Below are 21,536 nucleotides of genomic sequence, written 5' to 3' on the forward strand. Positions count from 1 at the left end.
TTACGTCCTCGTTCCGAACTCTGTGAGAATACTTTCTAGCTTAAAACTAGTACTATACTATCGTTCGATCTATCTACGATAGTATCCTAATAATAACCGTATAGCGAAATAAAAGTTGCCGAAACATTTCATTAAAAGAAAATTGGTGGAACATTTTTATTAAAAATATTTGAAAACATTCTAAATCAGAATGAGTGGTAGTTAACTTGAATTTGGTAGTTATTCGAATTCACTACACCTATTTGTGTTTAATTGAACATTGCGAAATTTTTTGTTAAAAAATATTCCAGATCAAAATGTGTGGAATGTTCAAGCGTAAAGAATAACATTTTATAGTTAATTGGATTTACAATTATTTCAATCGTTTATACTTGGGCACCAGGGTCGATAGTCTTCTCTGAATTTTTTGACTCTGCTCTGTTTTTTTTTTTTTTTTCATCTTTTCTCTAAATTTATATTAAAATTACTATCGACCGTAACATTTTTTTGTTCTATTAAATAACTTCACCTTCAAAGAATCAAGTCACTCAGAATACGGATTACCGAGTTGATAAGGAACGTCTCGTTGGCAAATACGATAAAAAGAAGCTCTACGATAATCGCGAGACCTGCAGACGATTCGATTATACGTTCGACTCAATGGCGGCGTTTATCGCGACGAACCGCATAAGGGCGCGGTGATTTTTCGACTTGGATTCCCTTGGACGAGAACTCTGAGAATATTGAAATCATAACGTACCAGCCATGAATATTATTCAGGTCTTAAGGCAATATAATCCAAAATCGATCGAGCGACGTGGAATACATTTGGCTCTCCGCTGCTCACTTTGAACCTGATGTTCGAGGAATGAGAGAAGCATCAATGTTCTAACCTAACTTTAGGTGCAAGACGATGATGATTTAGTACTTCAACTTTTCATAATCGAAACTTTCAAATTTCTTTGCTTTTAGTTTGATATATTATCTATTCCATTCTATTATAATGGAAATCGTAGAGATTTTATCTAACAATTATTTGTAAATTATTAGAAATATAATATAAAAGATGAAAGAGCAAAAAACATAAAAGACTACTCTACTAAGGCTAAGTAAAATTACAATCGAAATTAATTTCGAATCATATTTGAAGATGAAGGATTTAGCTGTATAAAAATTTCGACAAAATTTATTATTACTTGTTCTATTCATAATTTACAGGAATCAATTTTAATCATAAAAGTTATTCGTATTCCAATTATATCATATTACTATTAGTAGAAAATTTCATATTTTCATGAACACACAATTTAGGAAACAGCTTTGTACATTTGCTAAAAATGCATAAACATTAGTGGCCTAATTAATGTAAGGTAAACAAGAATATCACTCTTCTCACTGCGTTTACATTTAAAATAGTGAAAAAGGGAAACTAAGGCCAAGCAATCAGAAACTAAACGTCTTTACTTCCGGAGAACTATACGTTCATTACACGCAAGCATTAACGAACATGGACAAAAACGAAGAAGAGATGGGAAACTGCTCGGTTGAATCCTCTGTAAACGCTGGTAAATTAGTGTTTTCGCAGTTGAACTATGCACTATTACGGGGCACTATTACTAGCTAGCATGTAATAATTGCTTCGACCTACGGGCGCCAGGCGTCTTTGAAAAATAGAAGAAAACCCACTTAATACGCTCGTATATTTTACCGTGACACGTTTAGAGAGTGAGCGGTTCTAAACGCAATATTTCTGTTTCACGCCATTAAAGACGGGTTTCTTGTTGATTAAACGCACCATAGAACAATTTCGCTTCGTTTTACATTAACAGTCACTGATCTTCCGAGAAATATTAGTGCCGAGTCATGTACAATAACTCATGAAAGTATTCGAACATTTGTAAAAACATTTTATAAATATCTTATTTGTTGAAATTTTGAAATTTTATTAACACTGTGATGAGACTCCGCTATCGTGATTATGTATATTGCTGAAGTTTCAAACATACACACAGCATACTATTTAGTGCATGTAATGTGTTTTGCAGAAATCGTGAAATATTAATAAATTTCAACATTCGTTAGGACTATCGTTAACACTTTATTACATTTTAACCTGGCTGTCCATACAGTATACTGATTTTACATTAGATATGTTTGCAATAAATAATATTGTTTGCCAATAATATGATAGTATTATCATAGTATTAGTTTCAAGATGTTTTATATAATACATGCAATATATGCATAAAAGTTTTCTATGACAAGTGTTTAAGCACTGTAATGTGCTATAGATGCAAAGTAATTGTGTCTGCGTTCATATAGGCGTTGTAGTTCGTTTTAATGACAAATTTGCGAGAAGCTACAGTGATTCGTTCAATCTGTGCTGTCGCAATATTTGGGAACGTAAAGCTCGCAGTTTTGTGGAAATTCATTAGTTAGCTTCTATTACAATTTCCCCTATGGACTCTGTGATTCCGCTTTGCGTCATTGAAACTTAATATAGTTACACACTGTTTCATCGGAATCCAGAGGTTTGCTTTCTCTGTTACTTACTCCGGCGGTTTCATGTATTAATAGTCGCAGTAGCTTAATAGACATAGAAGGATTCTGGTCATTTTGTCAGATGTTGTGCAACAGGTCAATTCGTTTGACAGTTCGATGGAATACTGGGTTTTAGCGTGAAACATAGTCATTGCATATGGTTTGAAATGTCATTTCTAGACTAATGAAATTATTGGTGCATTTGTATACGGATTTAGAAGATAAAGATCAAAATTTTAAGTGAGCATACTTCTTCTTTTTATTCAATATATTCAACATAGTCCAAGAAGTGGTAAAAAAAAATGTTTTTTTCTTTTTGTTTCAGATCTGCCAACTACGCAAACTCAACGAAACAGTGTGAACTTTCAGATATGGACCGGCTAACCGTTGCAGGATCAAGCGCTTTCCAATCTGCTAAAGATTTTGATTATCTAGAAAACCACTGTGTGGACGAACCGGTGAAACTTTGTGAATTCAAGAAGCTGTCTGGGCGTATCTTGAAAACTGTGGATTCCGTATATCAAGATGTTGGCAGTGCAGAAGAATGCCGAGAACTTTGCTTGAACTCGCCATTCCGTTGCCATTCTTACGACTATGGCGACACTGGTGATATGGTGTGCCGTCTTAGCCATCACTCCAGAGCTACTCTTTCGGATATTCAGGTAAAATATTATGCCAAATTATTATTTCCTTGACAAATTATTTTCAAACAACTTCCACTTGGATTTCTGCAAATCGCATTTGTCACTGTCTCTGTATCCTGTATTGCACCGGACGAACAAAAGATTGAGCAAAGGCTTAATTAATTAACACCGCAACAACTCGCCATGTTAATAGTAATATTGAAAGTCTGATTGATCGTAACCATAATCATTAAGTATTTAAAAAGATAGGACAAAAATTAAGCGAATAATATAGAGACAACTGAAGCTTAAAATAAATCCTACTTGAAACATATCTAACGATAATAAAATTTAGTACATCGACGAAGTATTAAATTTTTCTCCGAGAACGAAATTTGTTTCATTTAGAATAAAGATACTAAATTAAACTAAAAAAAAAAAAAAAATAACAATCTGCATCAAACTACATTTTAATTTTAAAGTTAATATTCTCAAAATTGGAACAGAATTGCTATTTTTTATTCAACCAAAATTTACAACAGAATTTTTCTATTAGTCGTTCATAAGAAGAAAAAATAAATCGAGGACTATGACGCCACGTCACGTTTAATTCTCGCGGAACAACTGGTCGTTTGTTCGTTTGGTTCATGTTTAATAAAATGCTATTTCGCGGCGTTCCTGCGAAATGCCGTGGGACGCTGTTCGACAATGTGAGATTTCTCGTTACGTGAACTTACTTTAATTCATTTGGCACGACGAAGTAAAACAATTCAACGTCAATTCCGGGCATAGAATTCGCTTGGAAATCGTAGACCACACATTTCACCAGTTCTACCGTACACCACGTACTCTTGAAAGGTCCGGTAGGGATTTTCTGTAAACGTGATTACATTGCACACGTGCAAACCAGGTCGAACAATTCGCCGAGAGCGCATTCATGGAAAATCGAGTTTCCATCGCAGATGCTTACCCTATCGAGCCTGTGGGTGGCTCTTCAGTTTGCGCATACGAGAGAACGGGTATCTCGTGGTCCTCAGAAAGTCAAGACAAAGACTTTTCTTCTCGCCAACCTGTTGAAGAATCGGCTCGCTCTATTTCCACTAGCGTTCTACTATGTCGAACTGAATCACTAGTACTTCTTCCTTTTTTTCTTTTTTTTTTTTTTTGTATAATACGTATCGTAAATCGCGTCATGGTTCTTATCGCATCTTTATTTCTTCTCGATTTGATATACGAGAAGTCCTTTAAACCGTAGGAAAGAAAAAAAGTCGTCCATTTTGTCATTTAGAAGGATATATCGATAATATAATATTGCGTGATATATCACCATGGATAAAATATTGGAACGACCAGTGGTATTTTGGATGACGTACTCTCGCAACCTTCGGTCCCTTATTCGTGTCGTTAAAAAGAGCATAAACATTTAAACGTGGCAATTTGAAACTCGTTTCCTATATCATTATATGTCTTAAATAATACGTTAGGGTAATTGTATAAAGAGGTAGTATCTCAGAGTTGATGCTATAATTTTGGTAATGAACGAGCAAAACCTGGCTTGATGCATTTAGCAATTTGTTAGGGGATAAAACGATAAACAAGAACACATTTGTGACAGTTTAAGTTCTGTAAATAGCAGGCAATTATAACACTGGTTAGCTATTCTAGTGGAAATATGCAAATTGTTATTACCCCATCGACACAGATTATCGTATTATCGAGAAGAATTGGCAAATTAGCATTACAAAATGACATACATATACTACTACAGTTATGAGATAATTTGGAATTTCGTGGAACGTATATCACAAACCACCATCATTTTTGATATAAGATAGAAAAATGTTTTTGACCATATAATCACTCGGTACACGTCAATCTCGTATTCGAATAATTTAAATATTCTACCATTATAGTTGATACAAAATTACAAAATTACACATCTGCTATACCACATAAGAAGTTATGATACGTCAGGTTAGCGTTTAACATTTAGTGATAAATACAATCTCAGGTGGTTCTAACATTTCAGTAGTGATACATTAAAGCATCACGAAGAAATAATGGATTAAATTACAAACAAACAACACAGAACTAAAGAGCTCATGATATAATGATAACAACGGAAAATTCATGCTTAATTTCAGGAACCTTATCTTGACGTGCCTGAGGGCTCAACCTACGAATTAAGCTCTTGTTACAACGTAACGATCGATTGCCGTGCCGGCGACATGGTGACAAGAATCCAAACGAGCAAATTGTTCTACGGCAAGGTGTACGTGAAGGGTTCGCCAAATTCGTGCGTACAAGACGTAAAGGGCGCCTTGGAATTCGAGTTACGAATGGCTTACGACGATTTGGAGTGCAACATCAAACAACAGGGTTTGGGTAGATACTTAAACGACGTGGTGATCCAACACCACGACACCATTGTTACCAGCTCCGATCTTGGTTTGGCTGTCACCTGTCAATACGACCTGACCAATAAAACAGTGTCGAACGAAGTCGATCTCGGTGTACACGGTGATATAACGCCCGCGTTGTCCGAGGAAGTGATCGTCGACTCGCCGAACGTCGCCATGAAGATCACCGATCGTAGTGGAAACGAAGCCATCCCATCAGCCGAAGTCGGTGATCCGTTGGCACTGAAGTTCGAGATCCTCGACCCTAACAGCCCGTACGAGATCTTTGTACGCGAGCTAGTGGCTATGGACGGCGTGGACTCCAGCGAGATAGTCTTAATTGACTCGGATGGCTGCCCCACCGATCACGTCATCATGGGTCCGCTCTACAAGTCCGCTACCACCGGCAAGGTAAGTTCCAGGCTAATGGTTATCATTTATCGTTAGCTGTAGCGCGATGTGAACCACAACGGCGCCACCATAAGCACGCCAACTTCTCGGTAGAGACTTTTTAACGAGATCGTAAACGGTTACGTACGGAATTAGTTTCTTTTTTCTTTCTTTTTTTTTCTCTCTTTTTTAAGGAACACGTGTCTCGTTACCCTCGACACTCTTTAATGGTTTCGATCAAGCTTTTACTCCGCAAAAAGAAAATTGGGTGCTTCGAACGTATTCATAGAGCTGTTTATGGAGCAATAAGAGTTTATTATAGAGCGAATGCCAATACAAGTGGAGCTCCATCTATCTGAACATGACGAAGGACACGCAATTCACTTCGTATAATAGAGTTCTTGTAATATGAGGTCAAGAAATTTTCTCCCCTATCTACTAGTACTTGTCATTCATACGATAATAGTTCAAATCGAGGGATTTAATCGACAGATCTATTTAAAGGGCATTAATTAAAATTTCGTTTCAATTAACGTCCGAACTACTAAGTCAAAAGATATAAAGTTCGCAAATTACAAGTTCTGACATATTCTGTGCAACAGCTGAATTTGTTTGGCTATCGCACGATCACGTTAACGTCTCGATCAAACCTAAGCGTTCCGAGGAATCCACTGTCCTAAAAATCCTCTAAATAACTTCTTTCAAAAACATTGTCGTCACGTAACACGATCATAAATCACTCTATACGACGTCATTAATGAAACTACTAAAGACTACGAACGATACGTAACCAAGGAAGTATATGTTAGACAAGACTAGAAGACATCAGCTGTCACAACAAGAACTGTTATTACTCGCGTCGGTTTCAAGATGTTTGTAATTCCTCCTACGCGCTTCTCGGAGTTAATGATAAAAACGGGGATAAAGACCGATTCTAATGTGACGAACATAGCAAGTCAGTCAACGAGGCAACTAATAGAGATGCTTGGTATCGATAATGTCGATACTTGGCCAACGAGCGTTATAGGAACTTGTGTTACGTTGTTTCGCGTTCATAGGTACATTCTATAAGGGTTAGAGGAAGGAAAAGGGGAGGGTTGGAAGAAATTGCGAGTCAACCAGTCAGTCCGACTGCATGCTAATCAATCACTCAAACGGATTTTACGACGGGAAGCAATTTGCTCGCGCCATAACAAGTCGTGCTATGGATGCACCGCCGCGCTGTCTTAGCTATAGCGCTGCATGATGCGTTGATAACAGCTTCGGGGGCTCGTTATTATTTTCACCGTGTAATGCTAGCTGTCGTCTGAAAATTTGGAAAGCAAACAGCTCTTCGTCACGGTTGACGTAGAACATGATACATGGGCATGTTATAAACGCAATTGTGCCTGCAAATTGGCAAGAATACTTGGTTATGCAGACAGCTTCTGATGAATGAAATACGTTACATCGAAGTAAAAATTATTTGGTAATAAATAGACTGTGAATTTTTATACATTTATGAGCGTAATAATAATACAATTTCCCATGTACATTCCGTTTTTTAATTATATTCGTAAAAATATGAATTTACATAAATATTCAGTCTAGTAATAAAATAATTGTGATAGTACGACTACAATAATTTCCTAATATAATTCTCATTCTTGATTCTTTCAAAGAAAGAAATTCTTCGAGCATCTCAAGTTTTTCCTCTGATTGAACTAGTGATGAATATTCGTATCTTAATTTGGAAATAATTCAAAATTTTTCTCTATTACGAAGATAACATGGAGATCATTATAATTATAGTATAGGACTGCTCAATATAACGATGTGGAAGGAAGATTTTATTGTTTCGTGGAGACAGAACGTGTAAAACAGATAGCAAGATAGTGACAACGTAAATAAAACTCCCTCGGGTTACCTGGACCCATGTATTTCACTTACGAGTTAATGCAATATCACTTACCATATACCCCAGAGATATTTCCATTTTGATTTCTGCTTCTAAAGAAGGGAGAAATAAAGAACGAACGTTATGAAAATCAGGATCGTAAACTGCATATTTTCCATTTTTTCCCTTCATATCGTTATATTAACGTTGATAATATTTTACTTTCATATAAGAAAAAGTCCTTTCACTAACATATCATCGTTTAAAAGAATTCTATGAACAGTTGCAATTTTGAATGATAAAATTGCAAAATTTATCTTCCTACGCAAATCGCCGAAATTTTTTTAAAAATTAACGGGAGTTAACGGAGATTCTCTCGTATTCAAGAATTATTAAACGTTCGCTGAAGATAAATCTCCGTTCGACGTTTTGTTAAATTTCTCAACATATTTACAAGATGTTAAGGTATAAATAAAGTAGGTGGGGGAAAGGGGAAATATTGGATATGCATCGATGTAGGTATCAAGACGTTGATCAATGATCGTACCACGCCCAATAACCAAATGGATGACATTATCGATGTAACAACGATTCAGACATTCGAGCGTGCATGTTATAGTGTCAAAACATCGCTGAATCATCGGCGAGACGTAATTCCACGCGTGGAGTGCAAAATCTCTCGAAGTGTCAGCGAACTACAAAGAATAAATTAATTTTGTAATTGCATTACTACCACGGTGAATCGCCATAGAATTTGTCCATTTACTCACATCACGGATCACGCATCGTAGAAACTAATTTGCATAATCTAAAAATTTTCACCGCTGTACGTATCAACCCTCTCGCTTAAGTATTATTTATCGTTCGCCTCGTTTATTCCCCTATCTCTCTAGCGAAATGCATTAATCATCGAAAGATTCTGTTATTAAATTCGGTTTAATGAAATAGAACGTTAAGTAGAATAAACGTGCGTACGAGGTACGACACTCGAAATTAATTATAGTAATCAATTACATGCAGAATTTATATGATCTTGAAAATGTAAGGTATAACGTAATGAATCCTTCAGCAAATTGCAAATTTCAATTATACTCATCGACCGCTTGTTATGATTTTATATTGGACGTCAGATGAAAAGCTTCTTGAAAATAAAACACCAGAAAGATGATTCGCCTTAATCATCAAGAATGATGGCGCATAACTGTCTTAACATGATGTGAGAGATCGTTCTCTCCAGTAATGATCATTCCTTCCTCATGAGAAAGCGTAAAATTAGCCCCGCGATCGTGTTGACGAAGGAAGGATACAATCTGTTCGACAGAGCTAGATACCTAGGGAATGTTACAGCTGGCCGCTAACCATATTGGATAAATTGAATGTAACATATAGCAAATCTACCTTAGAAAATTAGAAATATTAGGTGCTTTAGATAGATTGAGAACACAGAGTAAATTAGATGGTTCGGGCATCTAGACAAATCTATTATTTTCGACTAAACCTAAAATAAATTTTAAGTATAATATATAAAGTCCTTCTTTAAGACTTTCTTTTAGAGAATTTACCTATAATTTTGGTTAGTGTAATTCTTGTTTCACCATATAATTTGTTCGCGAAGTACCAAATATACGATATAATATAATATAAAGGATAAGGTTTAACACAGAAGGAACCTCAAAATCGGTCTGCGATTTCAGCTCGTTAACTTTTCGCTGTATGAATAGCCAGGCTATTCGTTAAAAATTAAAGCCGCATCGACGAATAATGACATACGACTATCTTAACGACGTGAAAGATTATTCGTCCAATAATGATCGTTCCTTCCGTGTGTGCCGCATAAGGAAGCACAAAATTAGCTCCGGGACTCTTGCATTAGTACGTGGAAGACGATCGGTGCTCGCGAGCCCGAGCATCATTAATTCTTGCAAATTTTATCGGCATCCGATCGTCGCGTAAGATAAGAAACTTCACACGTCGTATGATTTAAGAGGTAGCCGTCATAGTCACGAATGATTTCAAGTTTTCTAACCACGATATAATTATGCTCCTTAAGTGAAGTTCGCGCGTACGAGATCCATCCGGTCCGATAAGCTCTTGAACCTTCGCCATTTTTTCCAATCGCTCCGAGTTCCTCATCAACTCGCGCGAATCTACCGATCGCCTCCGATAAATTAACAGTGTTCCACGCTTGCTAACGTTATGTAACCGAAATTTTTATCAAAGTGTTCAATTATCTTGGCGAAGCTGTCTATCGATCTTTAAGGTAGACGTGGATGATGAATCGCGCTGCCGGATAAACGTGATAATGTTTATTTAAACAGGAAAGATAACACAGAGAGATTTTATACAGTGGAATAGCGAACGAAGAGAAACGAAGTACCTATATAGTTTAACCTCAAATATATGGTATTCCGATATTTTGCTATATACTTCATGATTTAGCAGGCATATAATATTTATATACTGAAGTATGCTCGAAAGTATTCATATTATTAAAGTAAACTAATAGAGAACTTTTCTTTGTACGCGAAGAAACTGTTAATAATCTGAAATTTTGTTCTCTAATTATTTCTAGGACTCGAATATGTCATCATAATTGTTTTATTAAAAATATCTATTATCTTTATAATACGATTTTAATATATGAAAATCAAATAGATCTTATTAAATTATCTTTCTATAGTCTCGTGATACATAAATTAACAGTTTCAAAGTATTTTATCATATTTAGAAAAGTCATGGATTCAAGGGTAAGAGATAGTAATATTTTGCTAATTTTTCATTATCGTATCATACGAACAGCAAAACATCTGATCTCTTCCCGAACGTCTCAAAGATAAAAGTTCAAAATTCTCCTTCAGGATAACCACTGAGTTTTATTACCAATTGTTTCGTATTATCAAAGCAATGGCTAATGGTTCACAGTAAATCTCACTTCATCGATTTCGAAGAACACGTTCACCGGTTTGAAGGTTGAACGTCCTACGAGATCTTGTACGCGATTGATGCTTCGGCTGTCGACGAGTAAAACAAACGGATCGTTACGATATAGTCGCAGGTAGAAAGAAGAATGCAAGGATAGGGGGCAAGAGGGGGAGAGGGGAGAACAAGGGGCATACCGCCTCGTTAACTCTTCGTTCCACATCATTTGCTCGCGCGGGTGCGGGCGCGCCACGGAGCAATATCGCTTTATTAGAAAGTAATAACAGTCCCGGCTTGAAAGAAAGAGCAAATTTATATCCGCTAATTCAGGAAAGATGCGGCACATCGAGATATATCACCGAGTCGTGTACACCCTTGACACCCCTCCTCTGGCTGAGAAAGAGAAAGAGAGAAAGAGATCCGTTCCATTCGTACCACGATCTCGTCCCGCGCCGATTCCACAGATCACGCGAGCTAACCTCATTTCCTCCCGAGACTTGTCCAAGTAACGAGGCCTGGATCTACGAATAGCTGTTTGTACGTGCCCCCTCGTACACAGGAAATTACAATTCGTGGAACAAGAATCTGACTAGAAGAAGCCCTGCGAATAGCTAGACAGCGCTACATGGACACTTGTGATATTCTTCCGAGTACATAGAGTGTTGCAAGAAACGGCTCGAAGACTTTGTCAGCTTATAACGCTCGTTGAGAGGGAAAATATGTAACGTTCAAGCTACTAAGCTTCGATGGATAGCTAAACATAACGTGGACGTAGATGACTATAATGAAAGTGGTACGGTGAAAATAGATTGCCGTTTGTAGAGATAGTGGCGAATTTATTCTTGAGCAGAATGTTTATAATTTGCATAAGTATTTATGTTGAGGTAGAAACTTGAAACACTCGTGTATTAAGATATAACCATTTAGGTTTTATCATGCCTTGAACCATGATGGGTGCATCTATAGATAGGAAATATTTACGATACGAGGGAAATATTTACGATCAGAGTGCCCTGTGCAGTCCAATAATTGGAACAAGAGTTTCTAACGCGCTGCGCACATAGCTATTAATTACATTTCTATCGTAATAAATAGTAATTTAGCTAGAAGCGCTTCGTCAATTTTTAGATACATAACAAAAATTAGAGTTTGAAAATCTAAGTGCCAATCGCAATAAATTTTAAAATTATTCCTTTAATGGAAAATATCAAAAATTTGTCTTCGCATTTATAGTAATAAATAATCTCTTTCTCGAGTAAACAACCGCTGAAACAATTTAAAAGAATTCTTGGTGAAAAAATGACGGATGTAGTTTTTTCTAAAGGACCGTTGCTTAAGAATGCGTTAAGTGGCTGATTTTCATTGTACTGCTCGAACAAAGAGTCGTATACTTATCATGTTAACCATGGAACTAGGTTTTCCCAGACTACGAGTGAGTCCGATTTTTTTTTCGCTTTATCCATTCAACGACGTAACGTTACTCGTTAATAATTTCCGTTGCTTTTTACGGGCACAGAATTGAACGAAGGAAAGAGGGATCATTAACGCATAGAATGGTTGATTAAAGCCGTGGAAGAGATAGAATTGGAACTTTAGGATCAGTGAGAGACGAACGTCGAGACTAACAATTATAAGGATCGTTAGAAGCGTGTACGTTAAAGTAAAATAAGTGAATGAATTATTCGGTGAGAAATAATAAAGTATGTAGAAAGAATGAATAATATAAAGGAAAAGGACATTCCACAAAAGTATTTGAACAGTCAATTATTCATTATATGATTAAGCTGAAAATTTAATGAAATTATCTTCACGCATTAATTTTATATCTAAAACCAGTATTCACAGTGTACAATAATTTTTTATCAAGCGTATATTTACAGTAAATGTGTGCTATAATTCTATAGTATATTCACAGTTGGCTTCTAATTTCTATATTTATATCTTTCGGATTGTATCGATATAATAGTCGTATTTTTTACTTGGATCGCGGATTTTTATGCGTTTATGAAAAATTTGAATATGTAGAAATATTCATATAGCGTATACGGGATAAGTAATATGCAAAACTATAACATTTTCGAACCAAACTCTTTCAAACACATATTTAGAAAGTAAAATAAATTTCTATTCAAGTTTCATTCCTTTAATTGTGCCCATGTATTTGTATAAAAATCCACAGTCTATTCGCTACAATATCAATGAAATTTCAAAATATATTCATAAAGGTTTTCTATGATAAATGCTCAAATATCTTCGTGCATGAAACCCCTTCTGGAAACCACAATTGTCGCCGGTGAACTTCTCACTAACCAGATAGCAGAACAACTTTTCACCCAAATAAACAGACTGAGTTGAAACAAAAGAAAAAGAAGAAAAGGATAAAAAGACGATTCTCTTATGAAAATAATCCTTCCCCTGATACCTCCACCCTCTTTTACGGCCTTCTATGACGTGAAATGTTGCAGCACGGAAGAACAGTCGCAATCTTGTTAATTATAAATGCTTATTACAAAAAGACTGAAAGAAAGTCGGATATTAAAAAAGGATTGTGTTTAATATCTTCTACTTTATTTCAAATGAGATAAAAGCTTGAGAACAATATATTAAACAACAAATCTTTCATTATTTCTAAAATTTAAATCATCATTTAAAAAAGAACATTTCCTGCCAAATTATTAATATATAGGGTATTTTACATAACTGAGCAAAGTCATAGCTCTAGATCAACAGAACATAGACAAACATTTTATTAGGCAAAATCATATGATTTCGAATGGCGCATGAAAGATTACCTCAAGACTGGAAATATTAAAAAAATGTTAATGTTTTGTATTTATTCTCTATACAAATGTATTAAGTCACTTAGCTCTGAAAATTCTTAGTTGAAAATATATTTACAGCTTAATTTTGTGAAACTTAAGAAAGAAAACATAAAGCTTACATTTTCCTCATTTAATTTTATCTTTAATTGCTTTGAACTGTCGTTTCATTTACTTGCCTGGAACATCTTGTATATATAGTAAATAATACAATACACACATATATTCGTAATACGATAATTGAAAAAACTCCATGAATATCATCAGAGGGTTTAATTCGTTTACTCGATGAGATTACCCATCGATGATTCGCTTCCTTTATTTGTAGCCTTCGATAATTTGATTAACCTTGAAATAGCAAGAAATAGGAAACATGGAAGAAACACTCGGTTGGACCTGAAAGGCCTGGCAAAAGGATTCGTCTCGTCTAACTAGGAATTTGCCAAAAATCGGGTTTTCCGGTATGTCTGTCACGTAGCCAAGCCACGGTACCGGGGCTCTTCCATTTCACAACCGGTTTGAATGAAATTGGAAACATTTCTCAGCCGCCACACTCGCTCCTCTGTGTAGACACTGGTATAAGCGTACAATATACAAGGTATTTCGTGACATATGAGTCCTACTTTGAGTGTACGTTTACGAATTAAAAGCAAACGTCTTCAAATTTTGGTTAATTTTTCCAGTTAGATTACTATTTGTTTCCGATCGTAAAAAGTAATATGCAAATTTAAATAGGAATTAAATAAGTTGGATGTAACAGTACTTCCATTAATATGATTCAAAACTCTCTGAGTTGTCTTCCGGGTAAAATATACACCTCTTTTCCATCGTATTTTTCCTGTTTTCTCGTTTTTCATTGTTTATGTAAATGGTACCTCTACGTAGAATATTTCAACAAGTTAGTTTTCTATTTATGTTAAAAAAAGGATAAGAAGCAAGATTATACAGAGATATGTACATTTAAATTTTAAGTTTTTAAGTGTTGTTAAGATAATTCTTAACATATTCGTGATATTTCCTTGTTTTGTTAAATGTGTTAAACCAGTTATTTAATCTGGGAGAATATCTCACAATAGTTGTTTAATCTAGACATCTACTATTTCGCAAATTTTTTAAATACATGGGCAAGAAGGTAATAATAAAGTACATTATGCACTCTCTAAATTCATACTTAAATGAGGAAAAAAAGTTAATTATTTTAATAATATATTAAAATATAAAGCAGAACATATAACGAAACTATAATTAGACTCAGACAAAAACTTCACTGCTATTTAGCCTGGACGGTAATTCATTATCATTTTTTCATCTACGCATCCTAAATTTTGCTAATCTCTAAATAGTTAACCGATTTTCAAATTTATCCTTAGACAAGCCAAAAAGTATTACTTCAAAAACATCGTGACCAAATAAAAAGTGACAAAACAGCAATTCTAACACAAGAGTAAAAATCCACTTTCCCAAATTACATTCGCGAATAAAACTACACGTAGCGATCCATTTTAGCATACTGTCTCAAACTAATAGGATGAAGGATCAAGCGGAAGCGAGGACGAACCTGTACCTCACCGACGCGAAGTGATCCACGGCGTGGTACATTTATGACAGCTCCGTCTACTACGTTTTACGGGAGCACTGTCATCACTCTCGAGTTTGCTACTAAACGCAGTCGTCGTCGATGTCACGTTCGTCGACGGTTGCCGTGTATTCCGGTTGGTAAGGAACGTAGAAACAGCCCGTACCAGATGCCGCGGATACACCGTGCACTTCTTTCCTCGCATTTTACTGACCTTCGTTCTCTAAGGCTTTCCGCCGGGCTCTCAGCGTCGGCTGACATGGAGTTAATAAAGTTCCGCTCGTTCCGCGAGACGCGTTCGCCAAAGAAACAGCTAAATGAAGCTGTACGTGGAATGAAGCATATTTTAATGTCTTACTTCTTACCCCTCCCGGAACCCTCTACCCCGATAATGTACGTGCTCGGTGTGTAAATACGGTGAACTTGGTAATGCGCCGCAGAAACCAGTTTCAAAGGAGCACACGCGCGTGGCGCTAAGCGCTTTATAACTAAAACCGATCGTGAATCGTGGAACGCGATTCCCAGTTCGATGAGGAATCAGTAAAAGTGAACGAAATAACCGATGAAACGAATTGATTTCCTATAGCGCCACAGGTTAAACGTTTAGCAACGATAGGGAGCGAATAATGATACGCGAGACTGCAGTGTTTTGTTGAGTTACTTAAGAATTTTATGGAATAAAGGAGGAGATAGGAAGTTTCTGTAATTATAAAGCGAGTACGAAAGAGTTTGGTTTTAAATAGCATGCTTTGTATCGCTTATTATTTTTAATTGGAATGAGTAGAAGTTTCTTTTTATTTGAGTTATTAATAAACGATCTGCCCGAACCTTCTTGAATAATTGAAGTAATATTACTAGTGAAACTTTACAAGTCACAAGTTGCAAGTTACTTTGAACTATAGTAACAACATTGCTGATCACGCAAATGAAACTTGTAACTTGTCGATTCGTTCTTTAGTTTTCGTCCTTTATTACATATTTCTGTGTGACTAGTATATACTAGATTGTCCGAAAAATTTCTTTCGTTTTATAAGATGATAATAGATGAACAACAATTTCTGTTTTATATTATTTTATTGAATTAGGTATGATCCATTTCATTCTATTTCTATTATTTATGTTCGTGCATAATTCAATAAACTGATATAAAGTAAAAAACATCGTGGGTCTATTATTTTCTTATAAAACGAAGGAAACTTTTCGGACAACCTAATAATATATTATTAATCCTTACAACGAAGGGTAATAAATATTAACGGCATGTTAAATAAAGTACGTAGAAAAGAGAAATGTAAGTAATGAATACTTATCGTCGACAGGCTAACATTATCGAAGCAGTTTGACACTACCAACGAGTATAAAACGTCTAAAGACATAGCTAAAGGGAAAAGAAAAATTCAAACGGTACGATCCTAGGTACAGGTGCTATTTATATTGAAATAGTTTCAATCTCTGGGGACTGGAAATTTTCTAACAACACAAAATCGGGGTAACTAAATTGTTTTCCATCGCATAATTCTGTAATTGTCGTTATACGACTCTAGATCTTAAAGAAGAAAAAAATTGGGACGCGGCTGGTATAAGGTGCGAAAACCAGTTTGCCACGATCTTCTATGACGCACATTGCGTGCGACGAGGAACGCCTGTACGTGTTACACGATACCTGTGTTCTACAACGCTTTCTGATTTTTTTATCAGCACGCGAACAAGGGCGAACGTAATTTCAGTGGACGCCCCGTAATTGACGGGATATTGAAATACTTTGTCCAGAAGCACCTTACGTACGAGTTACGCCGGAGATAAATGGTTTTACCTTTCATTCGAAGAAACTTGATTGAATATCGATCGAGAAAGTACAAGCGTATGGAAATTGAATAAGTTCAAAGACCATAAACGGAGTGTTCGAGGAAATGTTCCGCAGATTTTTCAAATATTTTTCATTTCATTAAGTAGTTTTTAAAATCCTTCGTTTTTAATAAATTTATTCATTGCAATGATTTCTTTTAAGCAAAGTTCATTTTTTTAGACTCAATTATCCTCTTTTAATTTTCGAGATTATCATTTCACACATCATCCTGAGCGAAATTATGTAAAATTGTTACAACCCCGTTATGCCCTTACTGAAGCCCGTAAGGTACACAATGTCGTAAATGCTCATCTTTCACAGACGTTTTTCCAATCTAATTACTACATTCTTCAAAATACTATTTTATTGCAGTATATACCACGCATTAAAGAATTGGGGTATCCTTGTGTTTGGAAATTTTATGTATCAAAAAGTGATCAGAAACCTACTAATTAGATATTAATTACAAACCAAGATAAGGACTGTATTAATTGTAGACTTGCTGATTACAGTTTAACGTTCGTTACGTTATAAAGATAATATTTCGACGCTCCACAATACGTGTGTCGTGTTGTAAAATCGATGTTTGATGACATCGTAATTCGTCTATTGTACTAGATGAAAGCCATGAAAATTACGAAACATTGTGTTTTATTCAGTGAAGAAACAATTTAAGTTTACAATGAAGAATGAGGAGAAAGAAATGAACGCGGTCGTCAGTGCTTAACAGCATCCAGGCTATTTCTATGAATGGTAAATTGCATCAGAATACGCAAAAGTCTTTGTTGCGTCCGAAGAAGTTATTTGACACAGCTGTTGACGTATTATCTTAATGATGAATAACGGCACAAAACAATTCCTCACGTGACTTGCAAATCCTCCGGAAGTACAGCATTTTTGCCCCCTTGATTGTTTTCACAATTCAGAAAATCTTCAACGGTTCACGCGTACATATATCTTGATCTATTTTGACAACCGCGAAAATTTTGCGGAAGAAAAGGGATATATTCTACGGAACTTCTCGAATAACAATTTGAAATTAATTGTTTGACTGCGGATTTTTATACAGTTTCATGTTTTTAGAAACAGAATGATAGGAATGAAACCTACGTTAATCTGTTTCACTTATTAAAAATTATAACGATTATTCCACTTTGGATATTATATTCGTTTCGTGCATTTTTGCAACTTTCGATTCATTACCGATGTATAAAAATCCGCGGACTATTAATTACATTTATTCAATTAATTTATTATAAAATAAAAGTTTTCATCATCTTTTTATAAGATACCTGATTATTGCCTTAATACTTTAACGTAACAGGTTCACTTAGGTTTGTCTGTAGTTGATCAATCTCTATAATGTTTATTTTAATCCATATCATGTAAAGTACAGAATGCAAATTAAGGTAAAATACCTTTCGACTCATACAAAAATATTAATTGAGAGTTAAATTAATCTTTCGCACTCTACCTCTAAATTACTATTATAATCACGAATATGTCACTTCTTTATTTCAGATCCTCCTCTCGCACTTCGACGCCTTCAAATTCCCTAGCTCTGAGGTGGTACAATTCCGTGCATTGGTGACACCTTGCATGCCTACTTGCGAGCCGGTGCAGTGCGATCAAGAGGAAGCCACCGGCGAGCTTCGTTCCGTCATATCCTTCGGCAAACGTCGTCGTCGTCGTTCCACTGGCTCTTCCGCTCAAAGCCGCGACGATCTTCTTTTGGTACAATCCATTCAGATCACGGACAAGTTCGGATTCGAGCACGACAGCAAGACATCGAACGCCAGTTCGGCGACTAGAGACACCGTATTCGTGGAAAGCGAGGACATATCGTCAACGATGGGAATGTGTATTAACTTGGGCGAGGCTATCGTCGCTGGTACCGTCTTCCTCGTTGCTCAGATCGCTATCATCGCTGCGTGGACCTTCACCTGGCAAAGACGTCGTCAGATGCTCAAGCATCAAGAAGCCCTTTCGGTCTCGGTTTCCGTTCCCGGAATGCATTCCGTTCCAGGACGCACCGACAGCCTCTGTAAGTTGTACGACACCGGATATTCAGCGCGCCGTTTTTGAATAGCCTTCGTTTCCTGCACCCGTCCTTCAATCTCGTCTTCCTCCACTGCCGACGTCGTGAACCTCCAGACGACTTCTCAGAGATCTTTACGAGCAAACAAAACGCACGTAATTCCTTCGTTTTTTAAGCTTCCCAATATGCAAAATTAGGCTCGAATTCTTCAGAGGAAGAATTTTGCAAAATACTTCGGTTTCAGATTTTCGAAGTATTTAAAAACTAGTATTTTTTGTGTAGTTCTTAGAAATGCCTGTAATTCAGACCCGAATAGAAATTTTGTAACGCCGAGAATCTCTGAAAGTACTGGAGGAATCTAATTGATAATGTTAATTCCTGGCGCAGCAGTTCGTTGCTTTGTAATCGGGATTTGTGCAAATTTAGAGTATTCGGTGAGGTTTCAAATCGATACACTGGGCAGATAGAAGAATTTTCTTTTAAATCGTAGGATGTCTGGACAAGAACTGCCCGTATGGTCGACGACACTTCGTGCTCTCTACTTTATAAGAATTATCGCGTGTATACCTTTCTTCTCTTTTCTCGAGGATAAACGATCGATCCTAAAAACAAAGCTGCTTCTTACCTCATTTTACTAACATCGATGGTAATAACTCATCAGGAAGTTGAAAAAATATGATTCAATCATGGGTGCAAATTCAATTAACGAGTATTGAAAGGAACAGAAATAAACGTAGCCTTCTATGATCGCTGATTTCTTCTTTAGCTGTATGAGGATGCATCGTTTATAACACCTTTTTCTATGATTCCCCTGTTCGCGTGACGGACAACGTCAATTAATACGACACGTGGAATTAAACACCGTGAAATGCATACACGCAATACATTCTCGAACATCGATCATCGCAAATTAGAAAATGCTACTGACAACCCGCGTAGCTTTCTACTTAACTAATTTCACTAGAGAAAATCGTCGTGATAAAGCCCGACTATAATTAAATATCGAATTAAAACAGAAGCTCGCAACAGCTGAACGAGGAATCTGGAGGAAACTAATTACACAGTAGCAGTTGGAAGCAATTATGCGATCAAAGGAGGCCGGCTCGATCGATTATCTTGCAGCTTCGTCATCCTTCGTTCATAATCGCGCATAATCTTCCTGCTTCCTTTGCGACATTTACTTCCTTCATTTTTTCTATCCCCGTTCTTTTTTCTTGTCGTGCGTGAAACGACAGGTACAGGATAAAGCGAAATAAACCGAAGCGGGATGAGGCGTGGTTCCGAAGGTGATGGAGGTCGACGTGTACTTGCTACGTTGGATGGGGCACCGGTGCGGACTCTAATTAGCATTGGGAATCGAGCATGATTATGCAGATGCTCCAAGTGGGATATCAACAGGAGCAAGGGTGGGATAGAGAAGGTCAGAGGGTAGTGGTTGAAACGGAACGACTGGAGACAGCAGTAGGAACTGAAAGGGAGGGGGGTGCAATGCGCGTCAAGGGGTTGGCGGAAGGTTAATTGCCTCTTGTGGCGTCTCGGGGTTAAGCTAAGCTTCGTAGGGTTAGACGAGAATTCGGGAGCAAGAAGGGTCGAGAAACGAGACAGCGAACGGCGTTAGGATCGCATCAAGGATAGCTACGTACAGCATACTGGGATCGTATAACCGCCATCCCTTTCCGACTTAACCTTAGAGCCAGGTTTCGGCCAACCGTATCGGTCAGGTTAATTTACATCGCGACACGTGAGCTTATCGACGTGCTCCGATGGTTACGAGTCATGTCTAATCAACGGGATAAGTCTTTGATGTAGCGCCTAGAAGTATAGAGAGCAGTTCCTCGTTATTTCTTTCCGGAGTATATCGCACGGTGTACGCGCGTAAACAAAGTTATTAATATCGCGATGAAAGATTCTCGAGGTGAATAAACTTCTATATCGTGTTTTAAGATAGTTCTAGCTTATTGTTGGGAAACAACTGGCGTGCACTAGGTTAATCGATTCAACAAAATAGCTTAAAGTTTCTGTTAAAATATTTAGTCGGGATATTGCTAGAGATATTTTCCGCGGTGAATTTCGAGATTACGAAAATTCAGTAACTACTATTACGGTTGTGGGCGGACGTTTACGTTAGAGAAGTTACTTCGACATTTTCCTAGCTCCCGTGCGAATCAGAGTTCAAATATACCTGGGAAAGTTATAACGCGCAGTCGATCTTAACTTCGAAACATAGATCCAACGTGGAAACGTCGTCGGCACAATGCACAGGTCAGAGAGACAGTACGTTCGAATCGGTTACGTTTCGCTGTTTGGATTGCTGTTTAACATAACAAGCCTTACCGGCCGAACTTGCCAAAACTATGGATGGCGTCGAAGTTTCGTTACGCGAGCAAAATTTTACAGTGAGCCAAAACCGAAACCTACGACCGGGTAGGAGGGTTAGAACGGATCTATGACAGGGAATCCGGTTGTATATAGGGTAGCGGAGGATGGTGAGGGCGCCCGCGATACGTTGGGTAAATTTAAATCGGTTAGC

The 21,536-nt window shown here is 36.8% G+C and overlaps 2 protein-coding genes across 4 annotated transcripts in view; one reads left to right on the plus strand and one right to left on the minus strand.

Moving 5' to 3' along the window:
• LOC100749749 overlaps window positions 1-21,530 on the plus strand; it is a 96,746-nt gene extending 75,216 nt beyond the window's left edge. The window contains exons 5-7 of the mRNA XM_024364657.2: window positions 2,846-3,182; window positions 5,288-5,953; window positions 18,490-21,530. Of these exons, the coding sequence (XP_024220425.1) occupies window positions 2,846-3,182; window positions 5,288-5,953; window positions 18,490-19,053 (1,567 nt within the window). The 3' untranslated portion in view covers window positions 19,054-21,530. The remainder of the gene's footprint in view (window positions 1-2,845; window positions 3,183-5,287; window positions 5,954-18,489) is intronic.
• Window positions 1-21,536, minus strand: part of LOC100749628 (autophagy-related protein 16-1) — a 608,083-nt gene that overhangs the window by 307,135 nt on the left and 279,412 nt on the right. The window lies entirely within an intron of this gene.

Source organism: Bombus impatiens, unplaced genomic scaffold, assembly GCF_000188095.3.
Source record: "Bombus impatiens unplaced genomic scaffold, BIMP_2.2 scf_0102, whole genome shotgun sequence".
Lineage (NCBI taxonomy): Eukaryota > Metazoa > Arthropoda > Insecta > Hymenoptera > Apidae > Bombus > Bombus impatiens.